This window comes from Tinamus guttatus, unplaced genomic scaffold (genome assembly GCF_059628265.1).
Source record: "Tinamus guttatus ecotype Peru unplaced genomic scaffold, ASM5962826v1 Tinamus_guttatus_pri_ptg000144l, whole genome shotgun sequence".
Classification (NCBI taxonomy): domain Eukaryota; kingdom Metazoa; phylum Chordata; class Aves; order Tinamiformes; family Tinamidae; genus Tinamus; species Tinamus guttatus.
Genome location: NW_028288678.1, coordinates 790,142 through 814,960, shown reverse-complemented (window position 1 = coordinate 814,960; position 24,819 = coordinate 790,142). Strand labels below are relative to the sequence as shown.

At 37.3% G+C, this 24,819-nt stretch overlaps 1 protein-coding gene across 3 annotated transcripts in view; it reads right to left on the bottom strand.

The window, feature by feature from the left end:
* The window catches only part of CADM2 (cell adhesion molecule 2), a 599,764-nt gene that overhangs the window by 92,720 nt on the left and 482,225 nt on the right, over positions 1 to 24,819 (bottom strand). For all 3 annotated transcript variants that reach the window (XM_088522065.1, XM_088522063.1, XM_088522064.1), the window contains 2 exons: positions 21,793 to 21,963; positions 977 to 1,067 (listed from right to left, as the gene is read on the bottom strand). In XM_088522065.1, coding sequence (XP_088378191.1) covers positions 977 to 1,067; positions 21,793 to 21,963 — 262 coding nt within the window. The remainder of the gene's footprint in view (positions 1 to 976; positions 1,068 to 21,792; positions 21,964 to 24,819) is intronic.

The window sequence follows — 24,819 nt, the reverse complement described above, 5'->3', positions numbered from 1 at the left end:
ATGCTGGACTAATCTAAGGCTTTTATAAAAGGAAACTTTGGACTTCAAATCTCAAACCTTTACCTAAATCTGACTTCAGGTCAGATCAGCAGTACATAGGTATATTAGCAGTTACATAAGGTCACTGAAGTTATACCAAGGAGAAATTCAACCTTACATGGCTTATGATTCTTGGCACGTAATTTGCACTACTTCTAGATCCAAAATATGATCACCTATTATTTTCAAAACTATTCTAAAGCTACATATCATCATTCTATGCAACATTACATATTAATCTTTTGAATATTAGGTTAATATTTAAGCAACATGATTGTTTCTTCATGGGTAAATCCGTAAGAGCTCAACTAAGGAAGTTTCTGTTGCAAGGAGGCAGGTCTATTATATAGGGAAAACATTTTTAAAACCTTTTTAATAGCAGATGTTGTGAAAGAGGTAGTTTCTTCAGATGTGCCTTTAAAAATACTTTTGGCAGGGATATAAATTTCCTAGTAAAACAATTTATATTCTTAAAGCAGACTAAGTCTTTTCAAATTCCGATATAACCAAGTACCCAAATCGAATATATCATTACATGCTTGTAACAGCTTGTAAATGACGTTGAAGCATCCGGAAAGTTCAATATCTTTTCTCTAAGGCTAGTGAATGTGGGAAGTTTTTCATGAGATATTTTGTCTCTCCTAGCATCATTTCAGTAATGTAAACAGTGACTGATTAAGCCTGCACTCCTTTCAGGTTGATATACCTGACCAAAAAAAAATCTTACAGCTGGAATTCTTAGCTGAAAACTAAAGGAGACGACAAAGTAAAAGACCAATCTTCTATGGACACTTAATGAAGACAGGTTCCAAGGGGTTTTCTAAACCAGTGATACACCTCAGGACAAGACAAAAACAGCAAATTTCTGCAGCTGAAGATTGCAATCACAGCAGAATAAGGAAAATAACAAAAACACATTGCTTGTTAGATCACTTACACTGGTTTTCCTTTGGATTCACAAGTCAAAACTATAGATTGTCCTTCTTCAGGCCATGAATTGGAAGAAATGATTTTAACTAAAGGTGTATCTAGGAAGAAAAAAATAGACATCTTATTGAAATACACAAAAAGATTTATTATCAAAGTGTACTTTCATTTCCATTTACAAAAGACTACACCCAATATTTAATTCACACTTGGAAGTGCTTTTATTTGAAGCTTGGTGCAATTTTCATTGTCACCAAGAAGGCAATAAAATGCCTTGACCAACGCAACTGAAATACTAAATTTTTATATTGCAAGGAAACACAAACAGAAAGCACAAGTTTACTCAGAGGAAATAACTTTTTTTTTCTGTATTCCATGCAAATACTCTGACTATTCCGCAGACTGATACCTAACAACGGAATAAAAAATATTGAGGATGAATAACAAGCACTCTATGCCATTGTTTCTTTGTCTATTTATAGGTTGATATGATGGAATACTGCTATTAGAGAAATGAATGCAATAATATACATTTGAATAAGAGCGCTTTTATCGTTGCAGAAGCTTGAAACTCATAATAAGAAACCTACAATGGGCTTTTAGATAAAATACCTTGTTACATCCATTTTACAGGATATTATTTCTGAAATGCAATAATGCTGCCCCTAAAACAGAACCTTTTTTTTTTTTATCCCTGAATTTACAAAAAGAATGATTAAATACCTGGAAAAGCTCTATACAAAAGTCTATAACTATTCCCAAAAGCTCAAAAATACTATTCCTATACACGAGAATTAACTTCATGCTTATGACTGTAGAAAGATATACAATATAAATATTGTGAATTCATGCAGAATAAAACAGTTGATAATAGGTCTTTAATTTTCTAAACATTTTGTCAGCTGGCTTGCAAACATGTAATAATTCACAAAATCAAAATATGCAACGTGACCTAAATGGGTATCTCTTTATATACAGAAAAAAAGAATCAAAGAGATAGAAACATATCCACACAAAACAGTCTTTACCTTAGAAATTAAGATTTTTAGAGAGGAGAGTTGGCAGGCCTAATAGAAAAAGGTAACCCCTTTACTTTCCTATATAGTTTCCTAATATAAAAACAAACTTCATCTATGGCACAAGAAACATCCTGACTGGGTTATCTGAGTTTTGGCCCACACAATTTTCAATTCTTATCTAATTTAGCGCTCAAGTGACAGTGTGACAAGTGACACCACAGACATTCCATTATCAGCAAATATGAAAGATTATGACACTACAAAATCAAATGGAAAAATGATATGTTGTAAGGATGCAATCTCATATTGAGATGCTAATATTTCTATTAAACACTCAATAGCATGTAAACAACTAAAAAATCTTAGAACAGCTGAGGTTGTAAGGGACCTCTGGAGATCTTCCAGTCCAATCCACTTGCCCAGCAAGGGTCACCAAGAGCAGGACAGGACTATCTATCAGGACTTTGTCCATCTGAGTTCTGAGTATCTCCAAGCATGGAGCCTCCACAGCCTTTCAGGGCAACCTGTTCCAGTGTTCAGTCACCCTTATAATGAACCTTTTTTTTTTTTTTCTTAGATTCAGATGGAACTTCCTGTGTTTCAGTGTGGGTCCTTGCCTCTCTTTCCACCAAGCACCACTGAGAAGAGCCTGACTTCTTTACACCTTCCCTTCAGGTACTTATGCAGAGTGATAATATCCTTCCTTAAGTCTTCTCTTCTCCAGGCTAAACAGACCCAGTTCTCTCAGCCTTTCACTGCACGAGAGATACCTGAGTTCCTTAACCATCTCAACTGCCCTTCTCTGGCCACACTCTAGTAGAAGTTGGTACTGGGAGCCCAGAACTAGACACAGCATTTCAGCTATGGCCTCACCAGTGCTGTGAAGCACCACATCTCAAACTGCTATCCAGCCCAGGATACCACTGGCCTGCTTAACTCTAAGGGTTGCTGACTCTTGGCTAACTTGTTCATGGGCCCCCAAGAACTCCCAGGGCTTTCTCTACACGGCTGCTCTGTAGGCAGTCAGCCCTCCAGCCTGTACTAGTGCATTGAAATATTCCTCCCCAGGTGCTGGCCTTTGCATTTCCCATTGCTGAACTTCCTGAGGTTCCTCTCTGCCCATTTCTCTAGCCTGTAAAGGTCCCTCTGAGTGGCAGAACAACCCTCTAGGTGTATGTGTGAAGTGGCCAGATACAAAGCTTTTTCTAGCTTTTGAATTTTATTTTTGACATGTCACAATTATCAGTACTGCACAAAGAAAAGAGGAAGCTTTAGTGTAGACTTGTCATAATTCCACTAAAGTCATTGTTAGAGTCATTCGGATTTCAGTAGAGCTACTCTAACCTACAGCAGCAGCCAATCTGTTCCACAAGTTCACATTTTTTAAGGACCCTGGAAACCATTATGCTGGCGACTAATCCTTGAGGTTCATGCAAGCATTTGCTTCATTTTTAGCACATGCTTAAGGCACTGACCTAAGTGCCTTGATAAATCACGGCATCAAGCACTTCTGTGATTTCAGCAGTGCTACTGGAGATGAATAAGTTACTCTCCTGACTATACATGGGACCAGAGGAACAAATTAGTATCAGACAGGAATACATAAAGGATTTAACCAGGGGATGGAGACAACTAATGCAATGAGATCAAGAGGTTTCCACAGAAATGTGAAAAAGAGATAAATTTTGCATGGAAGTAATAATGATATCGAGAGGTGAAAAATAAATAAATAAATAAAGGTCCACCAGCATTGCTGGTTTAAATACTTAAAAATGACCATCATTTTACATATTACCATAAGTGACCCAAATAAAAATTGAAGAGGGACTTTCAGACAATTAAGCTTGGTTTTGCACAGATCAATGCAGAGCTGTTTCCTTGCATTCCTGCTTTATTTAATGCCCCAGACAGCACTCTATTCTCCTTTCCCTTCTATACTGACCTGACTAACCCAGATTATTTTACAGCTATGTTTCACTCTCTAAAGCATAAAAAGAATGTGCAGGAAAAACATATTTCCTTGTGCTTTTCCCTGAGTTATACAGAAGCTACTTGCTTCTTTAAAAAAGGCAACAAAACAACTAATTCAAAATATAGATTTTTTTTAATGAAGCTTACCATTTACCCTCCTATTAATGGTCCTTTAAAAAGACTAGCTGATTGATACTCTGTTTTGGATGCTTCAATCTCAGCTTTGCTTTTCCCGCTTCATTTTTGTATGGCTCTTGTTTTTTTCTCCAGAATTAAACACACATTAATATAAATGTATATGTAAGTATATAAATACACATTTATGAAAGGAAACAATTAAGATGAACTCATCCTTTACTTTCTTATTCACATCATATTTAAAATTTGAAGAAATCTTTGGACTAATGGAATAAGTAACTTGAAAATGTTGTATCAATAGAGACAATAGAACTCTGCTAACTGGTATTTTTCCAGAACATAAAATACACTACATTACAAAATACTATCTCCTGTTGAAGCTGTTCATTTTACAAGTATTTGACAAGTTTAAATGTACTATATTGGTACAGTGGGCTTAAACCTGTCCTACCCAGAAATATTAATCATAACAATGGGAACACCATCTAATCTCTAGATAACAACGATAGAAAACAAAGTCTAAAGAAAAACATAGCAAGAACTGCAAGACTGCAAAATAGGCTGACTTACTTTAATTTCTCTATGTGAAACAAAATTTCCAGGTTGCTCATTTATTGCTTTATCAGTTTACATTTTTCTTTTAGAATTTGGTGTGGTAGTTTCATAGGAACAAAAGATTATAGAACAATAGTTTAAGAGACTGCAAGGAATTTAGGTAGAGAGTAAGTATCTGCAAAACAGTGAGTACTGGGAAATCTCTCTTTTTAAAAAAAATCTTTAAAAAAAATCTCTTTTTTTTTAAAAAAAGCTCTATTAGGGCATAGATATTGCAGCAATTCTGCATAGTAAAAAACACTAATACTGTATAGTTTCCATACTCAATGACTTATTTATTCAACTGCAATACCAACAGTGTGAGAGCTGCATGGCCCTCAAGTCTTTATCTTGAATAATGAGGCACTTACAAGCTGCAATTGATTGTTTAGACCTGTCTGAACTGAGGCTCAAGCACGTCGTTAGACACATAGCAAGATACCTTCATTGTTCTGCCCGCTATGTGCCAAGAACTTGACTTTTGCCTGGAAATACCAGCTTAGCAGCAGTTTCAAATGAAATCTAGGGATGTTTTTTCATACATGCTTTCACATTTCAGCATACCAAAGACAAAAATTTCATTTTGGGTGCATCTCATTGCACAAGATCAGAAAAGCCATTTCAAAGCTGCAGGAAGATTTATCTCATTTTGATCACGCTTCCTTTTTTTTTTTCCAAAAATTCTATTTATATTAGAATGGCAAATAATACCACCTTTATTCAGCAACATAAGGAACTGGCAAAGGCACATGAAAAACGTATTTCCATTTACATTGGTGATGAATGTTATCTGATACATAAAGAGAACTTCTTTCCTGTGAGGGTGACAGAGCCCTGGAACAGGCTGTCCAGAGAGGTTGTGGAGTCTCCTTCTCTGGAGATCTTCCAAACCTGCCTGGATGCAGTCCTGTGCCACGTGCTCTAGGTGTCCCTGCTGGAGCAGGGGTGTTGGACTAGATGATCTCTAGAGGTCCCTTCCAACCTCAACCATTCTGTGATTCTGTGTGTGATTCTGTGAAATTAAACACTTCAGCACAAGATTTTTGTTGTACTCCTAACTATAACTATATTTAACTATATAACTAACAGCAACTTCAATACCTTGTGGAATTACTTTACTGATTGATCTAAGCTCTTAGTTAGCTAATGACTACAGCAATGTATGACCCCTATACAACCTAGGACATTGATCAGCAGATGGTGTGCAGGACTAACCAGATATCAGAAGAAAAATCATTTTTATGAGAGGAAATTGTAACTTCATATTAAAAGATATATTACAGCAAGGGATTGAGATAAAAGTGAATTGGTAGTGAAATTAAATAATTATCAAATACGCTAATCAAAAATTAATTGTTATCATATAAAACACTCTATCCTTAGCATAACCATATTCCAATAATGTAATTAGTCATGTGAACAGAAAATAAAACCACCTCTTTCTTTGTGCAGATGTTAGAATTGCATACAAAGAATATGTTGAGACTTCTAAAAATGACTGTGAGAAGGTAAGTCAAAAACAGAAATACTAGTGATCAGACAGTTATTAGAATTAACAGAGGTGCTGGACGTGCTACCTGTTCAAAGATAACACACATCACTATCTTTTCTCCAGGGTGTACCTATGCTTAATAGAAACAGGGCTACAACAGAGAGTCGCTGTGCGTTTGGTTAATAGGCAGACCTTCACATTGCTTAAAGCTTCAGAATCCTTGTGCTTCCAGTGAAAGGAGGTTTAATGGAAAAATACTCAGTGGTTCTCCACTGCAGAAACCTTCAAAGGAATATCATATCAGACATGGAGATCTCAAGTTATGGCTGTTGTTTTCCAATTTCCCTGCTGAACTATAGATTTAAAAAAAGAGAATGCAATAATTTATCATGAAATTTAAACTCAGCACCCTAAATACCGTGCAATGTAGCCAAAGTCCCAGGAAGCAGAACGGAACAAGAACTTCTGCTTCTTTTTTTCTTTACTTTCAGAGAAAGTCTAATTATTCTCTGAAGAAGTTTCCTGTACTTCAGCATTCTACATCTCAAAGGGCTGCCGTACTCCCCAAACTTCAGAATCCATTCCTAGGCTGCCTAATTTACAGGTATTCTGCTTTACGTATTCACCAACTCACCAAGAGTAGCTCTTTAGATGAGTGATTAGAGCCTGTGCAGGGATCTGTGAGAAAATGAGGTTCCTTATTCCACCGAGTATTGAATTATTCACACTAAGTAGAACAGATCCAGCAAGAGACTTATCTGACAGTAATCCAGTAATTAGAGCACTCAGTCTTTCAGAGTCTTTGGATTAAGAATTGGTCTGAGGCAAGGAGGGCAAGGGCTCGTGTGCTGAACTCCCATATGATAACAGAGGTCTGTCAAACAGGTATTCTACTCCACTCTGGTTTTCAACTGAGATTTCACTTTGAACTTGAAAACATTTTTTCTGTTACTTAGGTGCTATGTTTGGACAAATCAAGATTTTCTGACACACTAAAGAAAAAGGCTATTAAAAAAATCTTAATCCTTTTTACATTATAAATTAGAAGTTCAGAATAACCAGCTCTATGCAAAGTGTCCCTACATAAATTGAGATCCAACATAACAAGGAAGGCACAATTAATCTTATTTACATTTTAAAATTGTTTCTAAAATTAGATTAGCACACTCATAAGAAGAAAAACCCTTAGAACTTCAAGATTCCCTGGAATGCTTAATGGAGAGTTCTGGCAGCTCTCAGCATCAAGTCTCAGTTTCATCTGTTCTCAGGCCCCACATACCAAGGTTTTACTGAAATGTTTTCAAAGGCCTTTCTCAGGTGACCTTGGAGTACAAGACCCTTTTCACTTGCCAAAGATGGCAACGTTTTTAATATTTAAGCAGTTTTAAACAGTTTGCAAATAATTTAAAAAATCACTAAGTGCAATCACAATGCCAATAAGCAGGTGAAAATAGAGATTTTACTAGTACTAGCCCAAATTTTACAATCCATTTTCCAAACTGGTGATGGCTATGTACTCAGCTATGGTATTTTTGCTTGTAGATGATTATTAAATATGAAGTGTAATGTCTCAATGCTTTCAAGTCTTTGAATTTTTAATATATTTACTGCAAGAAACCTGTAACTCCTTCTTCCCAAAGTGAAGATGGGAAGATGAAAGACATACAAAATTTCACTGAATATCTTGCTGTAGTATTTACCTATCGTGGTTTTGCAGGCTATAGAGAAATTTCATAATTGTTTTGACCATCTCCTTGTACCTGCTGGTCATGTTTTTGTCCCCATCAAAGCAGTTCAAATATAAAAATAAGCATAAAATAAACTGCATGCTCGCTTACGTAGCAATCAGGAAGAAAACAACTAACTTCTTTGCTAAACATATTCCAAAAATATCCTAGACCATTTTACAGTATTGGCATATATTATCAGGTACTACACATAATGTTTGAATACATGCAATTTAAAAGATTACATATTAAAATAAAACTTAAGAATTTGTTTTATCTCTACAGAAAATATTATTGGTCTGAATTCAAGTTTGGGGGAAGAAATGCCGATTCAGATCATTCTGTGGATATTCATAAGAGTATCAGGCAGGGGACATTTCTCTGGGTTTCCAGTTTTGTCCTTTCACCATAGAACCACATTTTTTTCTTGGCCTTTAAGATATTAAAAGATTTTGCATGGAAAAAAAAGTCACAGTTGGTGACATTAACATCTGAGGTTCAATAAAGTGGTATTTAAGGGGCCTGGAGAAAGATTAATCTCCATAGTTATTTTAGTTTATGATGCTTGCAGCATCCAGAAAAAAAAATCCATTGGTGATTTTTTCCCCTTTCCTCTATGAACGATCTATATTGGTATAAAGTCTTCTCTCTAAATCTCTCTTTCTTAAAACACATGGGAGATTTTATATTTTCTTTATTTTTCAGTGTTTGAACTTAGAAGACTGACTAATACCAAATAGCTAGATCTAGTGAAAATGGTATAAAGAAAGGGAGGGACAAAAGTTCAAACAAAATTTTAAAACTATTCTGAGCTTTCAATGAAAACAACCTAGCAGCAATCACAAACCAACCTTTTCATGTTTTCCTATTGGCAATAAAAGTACACACACCCCTATAAGGATAATACTAAAACAAACATCAATAAACCTCCAAAATGACCCCCCATCCAATCTGATTAGTTTCCATGCAACCAAATTAAAAGATCAGATGCCTACTTCAAAATCAGGGCAAATGAATGCCTTTCCCTCTTCATGCTGTAAATAATTTAAAACAGTCCATTAACATAATTTGACCCTAGGCCTCCACGGGAACACTTTGATTCTGATATATGTTTTCTTTGAAGGTGATTCTCTCTCTGTAGTTTATGCTATTATGAATGCCTCTCTATCTCTGCTAAGAATCTAAGGGATATAATGAAATATCTGTGATCCTTTCTGGACTTAGTGTTTGTATGCAAACTCCATTAACAGCAATGGGAACTACACCAGTACCTAGAGGGGAGAGCAAAACAGCTGTTGATTTTGTCAGAGTAAGCAAATACTCATAATACAGCAGAAAGCACAGCTGTATTCAAAACTTCCCTTTTAAAACCACAGAAACTGCATCTTACTTAATCTTTTAGGATGATGATTAAATGCTTTTAATTACCTTTTGTGACTAGAAGTTATTTTCTTCTATACACAGTGACTTACAGAGCCTTAAAAGTACTGCTGATAAAAGAAACTTAGGGCTTTGCTTAACAAAGTTATTCTGCAGGGCAGCCATTAATATGAAACGCCATTTGATCCACTTGGGGAGAGAGCTAGGCTTGTGTGAGAGCCCGTATCTTGCACTGCAATCAATGATGCAATCAATGAATGCCAGGTTCTTCCTTCATGGACCGAAAGCAAAACAAGGAACATGTCTTAATCTTCAGTTAGGAAACCATTCAATGCAGCTCCAGGTTAGGGTGGCAGAAACCTGCTGGTGGTCTAAAATTCTTGTCACGGCTGTCTGATTATTTGGCAAGGAGGAAATTTCCCTGGGATTTCAAGGAATAATAGGAAGAGGTTGTGCTTCTTGCAATACAGGAAATTCTGCTGTGTTTAGTTGGTGAGGCTCATTGCGCATTCTCTTCTTGCCTTAACCTGCTGTAGTCTCTTTAATGAAAGTCCTGAGAGCAATGGATCACAGTTGGGCTGGATTCCCTCCAACACGAAGGTTCTTGTTTCAAGTCACCTGCATAGGCAGTTGTCATTGCCCAAGAACACTTGCAAATTTTCCTTTGCCACCAAAAGAGATAGAAACGTAACAGCCTCCTGCCTCTCAACCATTGCCTGCTCCCACACTGCTCTAGATTCTGACATAATCATTTCCCTGTGTGCAGCGGCATCTTGTGCATTAATCTGTAACACTCAGTCATTTTTAATTTATTTACCTTGCTGTTTAATTTTTTGCACACTAACCACCATTTCCACCGTGCACCAGAGTCCAAATTAGTATGATTGAATTCATTACCACACACATTTCTTCTTACAAGTTCAGCTAAATTATGAGCTACAAACAGCATGTCTTTACTTGGGAGCTTTATTTTATGACCTTCTGAATATTGAAGAGCTTCAATAAATTTCTCTGGTATTTTATTGCATCAGTGAACAACAACAGTCCTGGTGCTATCATTTTAAAAAAGGTTATAAAAATCTAACAGTCCAACAATAAAAGATTATTGCTACCTGGTAATAAATGACTACCGGATGGTAAGATTTCTTAAGTATTTCCTGAGAGACTAATTCATTTATTTTAAAACTTATTTTGTCTGGGCTTTTTTTTTTTCCCCCCAAAAAAATATGATGTCTGAGAAATCTATTTATATCACAGTCTTCCACATTTTTCATAGTGCCTTTTCTCTCTTATTTCCTTGGAGCCTTTCCATCATTTCCAGATGCAAAGATAAAATAAGCAGATGCTTCTGAAAATCTATTTTATTGATTAATTAGCACTGGTGAAAGCAAGGATATCTTAAGGGAACTCTTCTGGGGATACTGAGAGATTTTCATTTTTGTGGATGGGTGGCAATTACAAAACTTATGTGTTTCTATACATTTTTTTTCTTTTTTTCTTTCTTTTTTTTTTTTTACAAAGAGTCTAGGCAATTAAGTTTAGAAAAAGAGATTAATAAATTCCAAGAAAAACCACTCTCCTATGTACAAAAACAACAGCAATTTGGGTGTCCCAAATGAGATTTGAGAGACAGGAGTACTCCAATCAGCACTATGAAAGTGCTTACCGTTTTTTTAGCTTTTACGCTGACCAGCTGTTTGCATCCCACATGTGTGAATCAGCATTTCCCCCAGTTGGGCTTCTTTCATAGAAGACAAGTAGCACCATTTCTGTATATGCCCTATCGCATGGAATTGGCACTTGCAAAGCCCACTCCACTGGTAAACTTCATGAAATTACCCTGGGAGATACAGTAAGTCTGATGTTTTGCTTCAGAATATAATGAATGACTCATCGCTTAAGCAGATGAGATAAAATTCAGTATTTTGTGCCTGACAAGCTATTTTATTACTAATATTTGTGGAGGAGGCAATCCAGAGCAAATGATTTTGTCATAGGAATGGCATTCCATTTCAATAAATCTGTTGCCACTCTGCTTCAAAATTAATATTTATAATAATTTTTGAAATATTTAGCTTTAATGAAAATGAATACTTGGTGCTACATCTGCATGGATATATCTGCACTTTTTTCTATACTATAAACAATGTTCTACAGTCAAGTAGGACTATGAGCCCTTTGTTTTCTGGGACTCTGATGACAATTATGTCATCTTTTACATCGCTTCTTTCAAATTCATTTTAAAATAATGTTTTTTGATGGAAAAAACAATAACAGTTGACCTCAAAAAAGTGTAAAAACACTCTTCTGGATGCAAAACAACAAATGCTAATGTAGGGGAAAAGGAAGCTTGATCAGTGAAGGCTTCCCTCCCTCCCTCAAAATTCACAAGTGCCCGAACTCAAGAACCAGGCTGGTAGGAAACCCAAGTTACTAATTGCATGAAAACAGATTATCTAGTGCTTGGTTAAAAATATTCATAGTACCTGTTTCAACACCTCAGTTGTCAATAATCCCATACACATTCAGCATAACTTCTAAAAATATTGGATAGTCTATAATGGAAGGTGTATGTGAAAAGTACTGTCAAAACAAGAAGTTTCACAGTTGTACTGTATTGCATGTATATATTGCATTTGCTGATCACTTTTACCCTCCCTGTGCTTCATCTCCCTGATCTTAAAACTGGCAGACAGAAATGGGAGCGTAAGGTTGCATACATCAGTCGACTCTGCTGAATTAAGTGGGAGAAAGAGGGGGATTGGCACCACAGTTCTGAACGTGTGCTGCTGCACGAGGGTAATCAGCACCAGTGGCATCACCTAAAGCTATTCCCCTCTACCTGCTACTGCAAAATAGGGTCACTGGTCTCTTAGTTTGCCATTAAGTCCCATACACACATGAATAAGATTTTAAGAATTGCATTTTTTTGGCAACTTGACTCTGCTTTGTTCCACAAAATTAAATCATGCCAAAGCTTAGTTTTATAACCCTTGGCTTTTCTAATTATGCCTTATTTTTTTGCTTTGTTTTGTTTTTTGATTTCGCCAATCTTTTCAGACATGTAAACCTCTCTGTTCCATTTATTATTTTTGTTGCCTGATGCTTTTCTCTTTCCAGTTTAATTATGTTTGTCTTTTACCTCATTTCTGACATGTCACCAAAGAGGAGTAAAGAAAAAAAGCATGAGAAAAAACCCTTCTGCTTCCGTTTTGGAAGTTACCAAGATATGCACACCTCTCACTGAGTAGGTGCCTGATCTTTCAATGTAGCTTTCTTTTCAGCACCCTCAGTTTCTTTTGCTTAAAGTCTTTAGGTTTTCCATGTGTCTAATGTTAACTATTTTGCTTATGGCTTAATAATCAAAACTGCAGCATGCCCAAAGCTTTTTTTTTTTAGTGGCATAAAGAAGAACTGAGAATCCTGAGCACCCAGATACTCCCTCAAGGCTCATGCTTTCCTCTGAAGCTCATACCACATAGCGGACACTATAAAGTTTAAACTAGAGAAAAATCACTAAATGTGAGTGCAAGGAAATAAAAATTTGACAATCTATATCTTGTGAATAAATATGCATGAACTTCTGAGGGGCAAACATTTTCCCCTTGGGCAGTCCTAATAACCATCTCTATTCATGTTTCCTCTGAGCTATCTCATCTGGTTGCTTGTCATGAGTTTTTGCAAATAAACAGCCCCCCAAACAGTTCCACAGGGAAGGCCTGGAACATCTCCATTCTTCTGTCATTCGGTTCACTGGCTTAAAGTGACCAGAGTGTACTTGGGACATGAGCTATACACATCCTGTAATTCTCAATATCCTTCCAAGGAGAATCCATCTGAAATTATACCCAGTCCGGGCTATGAAGAAATTGAAATTGACATTGGAAACATATGCTTGAGGGCAGCAGGGGGTTTAACAGACCTCAGTCACGTACTTGAAAAATTCTTTCTTGAATTGAGGCCTGATTTGGAATTTCTCAGACACTGAATGTCATTCAGCCACTCACTCTTTACCATCCTGTGAGCACTAACCAACAAAAAGTAGTTAAAAATATATAGTTTACAATGTGTTTTCCAGTTTTTCAACAAAATTAATCTCCCATCACACATCTCTAAGATAGATTATAAACTATATTCACATTATATCCATGTATGACCAGCAACAACACAGAGAAACATTTTAGTTTTTAATCATTTTTGCAGTAACTGATATTTATTTAGGTTAGGAGCTTGAAAAATCAGTCAGTCAGTCAGTCCTGGGAATGCCTCTGGTGGGCTAAATGATCTGTCCATAACAAGTTATTACACCTGGAATTCGCCTCCTCATATAGAGTGTTTTGGAATCAGAAATAAGCTGCTCTGCTCTTTCAATCTATAATAGCAGTTTTCTGGTCTTTCCAGGCAGATAACTAACTTCTTGTCTTTGTTGTGCCCACTTAAGCATATCCTCCAGTGCCTCTACTGACTCACTGGAGGGATTTCTACTTGTGGTGCATGGCCAGTTGTGACCGAAGTAACTATGCAACCTCCAAAGCCTACACTGTGCCTCACAAGGCCGTGAGCACCGATGCTCATTAATTCAGGCACAGCCGACCTGGATTTGGACCCAAGCTAGTATTTCTGCATGGCAAAGCACGGAGCTGTTCTATCATTCATTTGCAGCAACTCAGGGCTGACCCTGCCGTGCGCCATTTTCCAGAGTAGCCATGCCCCCTGTCTTTTCAGTCCTTTCCCATAGTTTATCTCTTTTCTATGTCTGAAGTCTCACTCTTCTGAAAGGGAATCATATTTGTCTATTTTTTGGACAGCCTACTTTTTATATGATCAACAATCCCTCCCAAACTTACTTTAAAACCTTCTTGAGCCCTCTCTTAAACACATGACACCCAAATGGAATAACCTATATGCACCATATTATTAGTGTTTCTGTGCATAATATATAAACCACTCTCAATTCCTCTATAAAAGATTTCAGAGAGAAATAAATTATGTTGGAATATATTTCACTTGTAAACCGTATTTGAACATAAGCCTCCAGATGAGAAAGGTCAGGACTGTACATTAACCCTTTGAACTAGATATCCCCTTTGAAAGATAAAAGTTTTGCAGTAAATGGACCCACAAGTTTCTGAATTATTTTGCATTTAAATCATGGGCTTCTTATTTTCATCCATCATTAACCTAATTGATCTCATTTAAACATGCAAATTGTGGCCCTGAACTTTCATGTTCACAGATATTATTCTTTACTGTTTACTGCTACTATCCTTTATGTTTCATTTGTTTCAAGCATTCATTAAAATGAAAAGTTTAAACAAGATAATTTGCTTATTATCACAGTGTTTACATAATTATTGAGCTAAATAATTAAATATAACTTCTCATTTACTTTTCATTCAGTATGAAGAGGGGCACAAGCAATAAAGGCTGTAGTTTAATTCATATTCTTATTATAATTTTTAAAACTGAATCTTACACTGGCAAAGGTGGAAGTATCCCTTCTTTAAGGGAGATAGAGTGAAAGGTTAGTCACAAAAGATAATAACGCCAAAATAAGACTGAAATAAGGCTGAAATATATTGTCCATACTACCTTTCACACCATGGTTTAGGGGAAGGAAGGAAACCTGTTTTGGAAAAACACCAGAAAAAATGTCTCTTGAAATGGTTGAGCCTAGACTGTGAACTTCAATGTGTCCAAAGGGCAAAACTTGCTTCAGAAGAACATTATTACAGGGGGTCAACCGTAATATCTTGAAATCCTCTCATTCTCAAGGTAGCAACAACCAAACAACGTATCTGCATTGAAAAAGAAAAGCGGAAACACCACTCAAATAGCTGACCTGTAAAAGGATGGCGACATTGTTGGCTAAAGAAGGTCCTTTCCTGCCACAGAGATGGATTAGACTCAGGTAGCTATGCAATCTAGTACTTCTTCCATGAGCTGAAAAGTTTGTTCTTGGTTTCCCTCTTCTGTCCTACAATTTTGAACTGTCATCCACTTAGGAAGAGGGTTGGATATAGATGGGAGTTTCATAATGACTTAGTCACTTCCAAAGAGCTTATATCTATATGATGATAATTGGGCTTGGGCCCTCAAAAGACAGGACAGAGAAATTCTACATTTGTTTGGTTTTCAGAGCCAAGTCTAAGAACTCTAAAGAATAAAGCACTGAAGCCTACAAAAATCAACCCTCTTTCCTCAAACAAAGTTTCTAAACTGTGCTTTCAGTCTGTTTCTCACACAGTAGGCAGCAGGGTGGGCCATGCCAGAGAACATGCTACTGTGTCCATGTCATCATGCTATTCTTGAGAAAAGGCATAAGAGGGAACATTAGCTCCCCTCTGCTAGTTCTACAGATCTCTGGGGCACCAGAATTCCCAAATACTGTTCTAAAATAAGATGCCAATCGAAAGACAGCAAATTGTAATAATTTGGAATACAGAACTGCAAAGCCCCAGATGTGCAAATCTCAAGGGAGTTCTTTCTTTTACAGCCCTAGAAAAGCATGACCTTGGAAATTTCAGGTCTTTTCATCAGCAGGTATAGGAGAAATGTTTATTTAACTTTATCAGGTAAAGGTATCATAAGATAACCATCTAATGGTAAAGCCAAAACAAGAGGTTCCAGTTCTTACGAGCTCACCAGACTGCCTCAACACACACTCTAATCTTGTTTATTTGAGTCAGCTCAATATTTTTGAGACCTAGCTGTTAAAAAAAAAAAAAGGAGTAAAACTGAATGGCTGTTGCACCTTGTTACCCTACTTAGCTGTCCTTTTCTTGGCACCTGGAATTCACCTCTTGTCAGACTATCCATATCAGTTCCAAGGCAGTGTGAAATCATGCCAAATATATCTAGTTTTTACCTTAAGCCTGCATGTCTTTGAGGGTGTCACACAGCATAATGAAGAGAAAGTCATAGAGAACACCACCACAGGGTGGCATATAGGTGGATTTGGAAGATCTCCAGAGAAGGAGACTCCACAACACCTCTGGGCAGCCTGTTCCAGGGCTCTGTCACTCCCACAGTAAAGAAGTTCCTCCTCACGTGGAGGTGGAACTTCCTGTGTTTCAACTTACACCCGTTACCCCTCGTCCTGTTACCGGCTCCCACAGAGAAGAGCCTGGCCCCATCCTCCCTACAATCACCCCTCAGGTACTTTAAACCTGTTGTTCAAATCTCCTCTCAAGCCTTCTCTTCTCCAGACTAAACAGGCCCAGCTTGCTTAGTCTTTCCTCCTATGATAGATGCTCCTTAATCATTTTCGTGGCTCTCTACTCAACCCTCTCTAGAAGCAACATGTCCCTTTTGTACTGGGGAGCCCAGAACTGCACCCAATACTCCAGGTGCGGTTGCAGCAGAGCTGAGGAGAGGGGCAGGATCCCCTCCCTCCCCCTGCTGGCAACGCTCCTCCTGATGCAGTCCAAGATCCCATTGGCCTTCTTGGCCACAAGGGCACTTTGCTGCCTCATGGTTAACTTGTTGTCAATCAGGACTCCCAATCACTCTCCACAGAGCTGCTTTCCAGCAGGTCAACCCCTAATCTGTACTGGTGCCTGGGCTTATTCCCCCCCAGGTGCAGGACCGCAAGGGGCTGCAAAAATGCAGTACGCTAAAAGAGAATTCACGTCTCATTGTTTAGTTGAACAGTTGTTCATATATATTATATATATATATAGTTTGCCTCAGCCAGACAGTTGAAAGAAAATGGAAATGTGATGCATATATTCTGCATTTATAGTCCAGAAGGAGCATACGTAGGTGGCAGGGGACAATGCTTCCCCTCAGACTTTATTACAGCTAGCTATTACAACTGGATGTAGTTTTGTGTGCACACACCTGACCCTTCTGAACTACAAAAAGACAGCAAATCCATGGCTGAGATTGTCACCCTGAAAAATCACCCATGATATTGTGACGGATCTGCTCCTTCCCCAGCTCAACCTGACTTCTCACACATAGCCCTGTTCAGGTGTTAACTACCACATTATCCAATCCTGGTAGTTGCCTCCCTGATTTCTTCCCCCACTCAGACATTAACCATCAATAACAGTCCTGATGGCCCTATCCTGATAGGGAGATAGGGCCAACTGTGATTACATCAGCCAACAGTCATTTCTGAATTGAAAAAAAGATGACTATCAATCATCTTATCCCATAAATATGGGATACCCTACCTTCTGTCAGAATATTATTTTAAATACCTCAGTAATCACAGTAGTACTATGTTGTTACACACACATACACACACATACATACACTCTCCTAAGTTGCTGCACAAGTCCGTTGCTGATTTGCTTATCTATACTCTGCATTTCAGCTTTTTGCTTCTTTAGTTCAAAATCAATACATACATTTCCTAAACAATAGCTAACAACCTCTTGGAATAACTTTAAATTGAATTTCAGACACTCATTGCAACCAAATCTATTAACAACCAAAATGAAGAAACCGCCTATTGCGCAAACATTGTTGGAATTGTCTCTATAAGCGAGTTAGTTCATGACTCGTCAGACTGGCGATTCACTACACATCTGTGTCTGCCTATATAGAATTTGCTACAAATTGCCTCTCCAGACAGTTCTTTACATAACACATATTTAACTTATTAGTGCTGTCATTTGGGAGCATGGTCAGCTTTTGAAGGAACTTTCAGTGCGTCCAGTAGTACAGATCACACTGCAGCTGCCATTTTAGAGTAATGATGATTAGGTCTGAAGTTCAAATGATTTGATTTCATTTTAGAGCTTCAGAAGCAGCCTCTAGGGCAGCCTTACACAATTAATTTCTACTGAGGTCTGCTGGGTAATTTTATTGAAGTCTGAGAACTTTTACTGAGGAAAGGTATTTACCACTGGCTAATTTATACAGCACTCTTCTTCTCTAGGAAGCAACATATTGGCTCCTGCTCAAATAAAACCTGCAGGAAAGTGAAGCAGCTGCTTCCAAGACACACACCACACATCTGGGACATTCAGGAGGAATAAGCAGAATTGCCTGGATCTGGACCAGAAGTTAGACTTGGCCTCCAATGTCTCTCCAGGAGAGTATATGAGGACTTACAGTACACAGACCGATAAATATTTTACGGAGTGTCTTTCAAAATTGAACTTCTGTCCCTGTGATTCTTTAATACAAAAACAAAAACAAAACAAAGAACCCTTACTTTAAATTGAACACAGAAGTAAACAGTAAAGCTAACCACTCCTTTGAGATTTATATTTTATCACTTACAAGAAGCACTTCCTAATAATCAATGGCAGCTAGGCTGACAAGCAAACTTCAGAGCAAAGCCATGGGGGATATGAGTCTATTTTAGGTTTACTGTTGACAGGGAGGGTCAATGGAAAAATAAACTCAGCAAGCAGTGTCAGGCCACCACAAACCTCTGCTGGCCAAGCTTAAACTAAATTATGGCCAAACCTTTCAGCACAATAGAAACAATTGGGCAGCTGGGCTCCCCTGCAGTGCATAGACCAAGACATAAGAGATGAAGCAGACTAAGCATGAGTGAGACACAACACAAATTAGTAATAAAGAAAGCTCAAAAGATTGGAACTAACTATGGAACGAAATCACACAGGAGAGTAATGGCTAGATGATTTATTATTATCCTGTATTTCTAACAAGGGATAGAAATATGCACTGGTTCATGCACTGGTAATTCCTAAGGACCATCCATGCACTGAAGATCAGAGTCTTCAAATTTTAGGAGGGTGTTTAAAATCAGAGCACATGTCTAGTGGGTGATGCCAAATCCAGTGAATTTCTTGCCTATCCAGTCCATCTGTACTGTTCAGTTCCACCATTTGTTTAAGGCACTTGTTTACTGTTCTATTCACAGAGCTCTCTGCCACTTGAAATATCCCTGGGGCAGTGCCACCCGGCCTGGCTATGATTTCTGGGGGGGATGCCCTTAAGAACATGCAGGACATCAAACTACCAAATGTTTAATGACATGACTGCTGGTGTCCCATTATTCATTTGTGTTTCGCCAGCACCATTTTTGATCTGTCGTCTGCTGGTGTGAGCCAGCCCACACTAGGTCCTCTGTGTATGATTCTCATTAATACAAATGGGATGCATCCTGTATGTCTGAAGCCATACTGGTTGACAGATAACAGTGCAGCAATATAACTGCAGAAATACCAGTTACCATGGTAGGTAACACCAGGTGACAGAACAAGAGAACGAAATCAAGGCAAGGGGCTCAGCTCCTGCAATATACTCCTTTCAGAGTCTTTGCTCCAGTAAATCATACTTCTGCTTTCCTTTCTTCCGTGCTCTTTGTTGACCCATGTCTTCAGATCCCTGCTATTTTATTTTTCCATAATTTTCTTTAGAAACTTGGCCGAATAAGGTTGCTGATTATGTCGACCATGAAGTTACGTGTGGTAAGAAAAAATATGCTGAGTTCCGTTTTTAGCCTCCTTGTCACCACTATTAAAATATTGCTTTCTCCAAAGTTTTAAATGGCATTTTCACCCTCTCTTCTAAACCTGTGCTTATTATGGCACATTTCTCACTTATGTTTTTTTCTGTATAATGGCTCTATACTATGGCTGCAGATTATTAAATTGATTGGTGGAAAATTAATGGAGCAAGCAGCAAGCACAGAGAGTCATTTTTACTCCTACATTGTGTCTTTGATAAGTTGGCAGCAACAAGAAGCATATTAGTTATTGTAAATGCTCTTGCAGGCTGTCTTTATTACAGAACTTCAGTGAAACCACAGAAGAGAGAGAAAGGTCTTATAAAGCAAAAAGCAAAGAGGAAGATTCACCCTGCTTCTATTTAGTGGCTTGCTATCTAGGGTACAAAAGGGAAGGAAACTATGCATATTCAGGAAGCATTATATGTGGGAAGCAACAGAAAGGTGTCTTTGCATTATGATAATCATACAAATCAGAGCCCTGCCTTCACCTTGAATTACATTACATTGCAGTGGCTGTGACTCAGCTTAAACTTTCTATAGCTCTCTTCTTTTTGTATCTACTGATCCATCCAATTCGGTTTATCTCCTGTGCTGCCAACATCTTGAACAGGCCACTGGAAGAATAACAAGTGAGCTGGAAATGAAGGCATGGGCCAGCTCAGTGGCTGATGGCTGTGGGATCTGAGAATTCAAGGAAATAAAACCCCTGAAGATTCATGTCTCTAGCACAGATGCAGTCTGAATATGTTAGGGGAAGTCAGTATTGATAGCTAAGTTGGTGGAGAAAGGCTTAGTTCTTATTCAATAAAATGAAAGTAGAATATATCTGAAAAGTTATTTTCAGTATGCATTACTTATGGATCCATATCCTGCTCATTTTCAGACTTTTGCAAGTGACATTTTTAGCAAGGCTCTCTACTTGTACGCATGCAGTGCTTTTGTCATCACTGCATTTTATATATGCTACAAGTCTTAGCTGCCTACAGAAATGGTCTCTGTTTAGAAGCAAGTTATACATGCCAGCAATCCTTGACATGGCCCCTTGGGAACTTAGCTGCAGTTATTGGAAGCTTGTCTGATTTATGGACCCTGCTCCAACGCAGCAGCAGCATCCCTTGCAAAAATAACAGGTTCATAGAAACAGCTCTATGAAATGCCTCTTTCCTTCACTTCTTCTGACCATTTTTGCAGTTGCCTGCTTCCTTCAGCTGGCAATCAAGTACAGATATTCTGCAAGAGTCCAAATATGCGTACAGCAAAGAAAGGTGGTTATAGTGCAAGTGAACACGGAATTGTCACCTGATGTCAAAAAGGTGTTCTCCTGAGTGCCTCAGATTTTTTAAGGGAAAATATGACTCAAAGGACAGTGTGATTTAGAGCAGCATACACAAATCACCAGCAGAGTTACTCATCTGTGAAATATCATATTCTAGAAATGCAGTAATTGCAGAACTAACAGAAAGTGAATATTTAGGACACAGGTATAAAGTATTACATGAATAAACTCATGGTGGAATGATTTTACTTGTCTATTTTATAAGAATTATGGAAACCTCAAGTTAAAAAAAAAAGAGTCTATTTGAAAAAGTTATTATACATAAATAGAAAAAAACTGAAGTTTATCCAGCTGAACATGTTCTAAAGGACAAGTCCTAAAACAAATTCTAAAAGCCTTTTTCTCACAGACACCTGTTTTTAACAGCATTGCACAGTTTAATTAGCAGGATGCAAAGTTATTAATGCAGTCTGCTCCAAACAGTGTTTTTTCATTACCTTGTTCTGTGCTTTTAGATATTTTCAGTACAATTGTGAACAACTATGACCTTGGTTTTAAAGACCTCTTTGAGATTGCTACAGTAGTGAACAAAAACCATAAATTAATTTCTTGTAATTTCTCAAAGCCAACCAGGAACCAAAAAAAAAACAGAAATTTGAACTAAAAAGTAGAGGTCACCTATATTTACTGTACCAGAAGTTATTTCTTTCTAAAAATTTTCCCACAACAGAATATTTGTCAGAGGCAAAACAAAACTATAAAAACAAGCATACATAATGTGCATTACTTACAGTGTATTTCTAGAACCTGCATTGCTATCTGAGGTGTAGAGTTTAGGGACTCATGGTCTACTCTGCAACTTAAAACTGCACCATCATCACTGCGATCTGCTAGGAAATCCATTGTGCTGCTGACTGTGAATGTTTTACGATTTGCATCTTCTTCTTTTAAATATTTAACATCTGAAAGAAAAATAAAGAGTTTTCTCTCCAGTATTTTAGGAAAATGATCCAAACAATAGAGAGCTACATTATCTATCAGACTTGTTTGAAAATATCTCTTTCACCATATTAATATCTTTAAAACAAAAATTATTGACTGTAGCTATTCCACAATTTGCTCCTGCTGTAAGAGCAGGAGATGCAGAAAACTAATTGGCTAAACGATAACATACTCCAAGGTAAATTCATTTTATGGTTCTCTCTTATATGTTTAGGTTTCAGTTTGATATCAACTTTCTCTGCACTTCATTAGAAATGCGTGGTCTCCTCCCAGCCTCACTCCCCTTAAGTATTCACAGTGTTACTAAATGGAAATTTTTCTAAATCGATGCTTATAATCTCTGATAGTAAGGTAACACATGAATATCATAGAAGCCAGGAGATCTGAGGCTGCATGTAGTCACATTAACCCTGTGCTTAATTTATCTATTGCTTATTCTTGTTTGGCTAGAATTATGTTCACTTCTGAATCAAAGTATAGATATCAAAAGCAAGAAACAATTGTAAGTAGTCATCATGTCACAGTAGTTAATGTAATTCCAGCCACACTGGAAGTATAATTATTCAAAAAATCTTTCATTCACTGCTTTATACTATGCTGAATTGAACTATTGTTTTTGTGTTAAGTTTTATCTCAAATGCTATGGTACCTACAGATTCAGAGACTGCGTGCTCAACGAGTACTCAACTCTGCTCCATGCTAAGGTTCAAATTCAGAAATACTCCTTTTAGGGCACACAAGTTAGCTCAGAATTGAAGATAAGAAAAAGCCATAACATTTATTTTATGAAGTTATTATGCATTAGCTTACATATATACAGTTGCTTTACTTGCTTCTAAACTTACATTAGCCACTGATTTTTTTTTCAGCAAAATAATAAGCTGAATATACTGATTAGTTACAATGATGACTTCTAAAGATTTATATATAGATATATAAACACGTATATCAAATTCCACTGAGATTGCATATATTCTCTGTGTCCTAATAAAAGAAAAAGAAAATGGGAGAGATGTCAGTTTTACAAATTACACTAAATCCCATTAGAGGAGATGACCTAAATAAAATTTCCATGAAATATCAATTTTAGAAAGCAAATTTTGAATGGTTTAAGCTACTTCTGTTTAGATTAGATGTATCTCTGAAATCAGAAAGATGGTCTTTCTCAATGTCTCCAGATAGATAAAGAGGCCACATAGTTATACAATTTCTTTTTTTTTTCTCCCTAAAAAATAATTATTTCTTGTACACAGACTTTTTTTTTTCTCCCCTTGGTTGCTAAGCTTTAAGCAGATTTCAATTTCTGCCAACGTGACTACTAAAATCTAAAGATCAAAAAGTGAGAGAAATATAAAACAAGTCTAGAAGAAAGTTGTTGTAATAAAAAGCAAATATCTTTGCTAATATTTAAAGCAAATATTTTTCTTCCACAAGTTAGGGGCCCAAGCTTAATAATAAGCACTTATATAGTCTTCAATTCATAAGACATCCATCACAGTGCTTACTAACTTCAGGTAGAGGACAAACAGTTCCTGAAAACATCCACAGTTTCAATCTCTGTGGTAGTTAATCCTTAAGAAAATAAAACCAATTATTTAAAATCTTAAATAGATATTTAGAAGTTTTACTTGACACATCTCTCTTTTTTTTTTTTTTTAAGAGCCAACTCCTTAACTATCTCTGTAAAAAAGTATGGTGATAATATTCTCTAAACTCTCAACACTTTCATCAACAGAAATATTTAAGTTGATCACTTTAACAGCTGTATTTTCTTTTATCTTCACAGCAAAACGAAGGTGTGATTGTAAAATATGCTAACTTAATGTAAGTCTACCTGGTTACAAGTAGCAGTAAAGATGAGATAGTGTGCATATTACCATATGCTATTATTTAGAATTTAGAATGTTTACTTTGGGCTTTTGTACAATTTGTAAATGTGTCTATTTTAGATCCTTTTTTTATTCATTTATTTTTTGTTACCTCTCTCTCTTGAATACTCTTAAAAAGAAAAAGAAAAAAAAAAGAAAAATGATCATTACAGATGAATATCCTCTGGAATTCACTGCAATTAAACAAGTAGTGGGTTGTCAAGATAGAATGACACTTTGCATTAAAGGAGTGGGGGTCCTGAGGATAGATTGCACATAAAGCCACAGTGTGTTCTTACACTGGGAAATGACTGGCCTGCATCAATAACAGCCTAATCATCAAGGCAATGGAAAGGGTTATTCTCTAGTCAGAATTGTGTGGCTGCACCTAGAGCGCAACATGCCCAGCTTTCGGCTGCCCAGCACAAGAAGGATGTTGGCAAAATGGAGTGGGTTCAGCAGAGGGCTGCCAGGATGGTCAGTGGCTGTGCTAAAAAACATACAAGAGCCAAAGACAGCTGGGCTTGTTCAACCTGCGGAAGGGAAGAGTAGAAAGGGATCAAACTGCTGTCTTCACGTATGTGGCCGGGGGAAGAAAATGCCAGACTCCTCTTGGTGGCTTGCAGCAACAGGAGAGAGGCAACGCACTCGAGTAACAAGGCACATTCCAATTGTGCGTGCCGAGATACCTACACATAACAGAAATTCCTCACAGGAAAGGCCTTTAAATACTTAAGTATATCGCACAGAGAGACCGTGAAATCTCTGACCTTGGAGACTGTTCAAAACTGGAACGGGGCCTTTAGCAACCTCATCTAACCTTTGAACTGGTTGGACCAGGCAATCTCTGTGGGCCTCTTCTAACTGCTACTACTCCACGATTCTGTCAGAGAGATGTGGATTGTTCCGGGGTTGACTACTTTAAGTTAAATAGCGTAAGATAAGGAA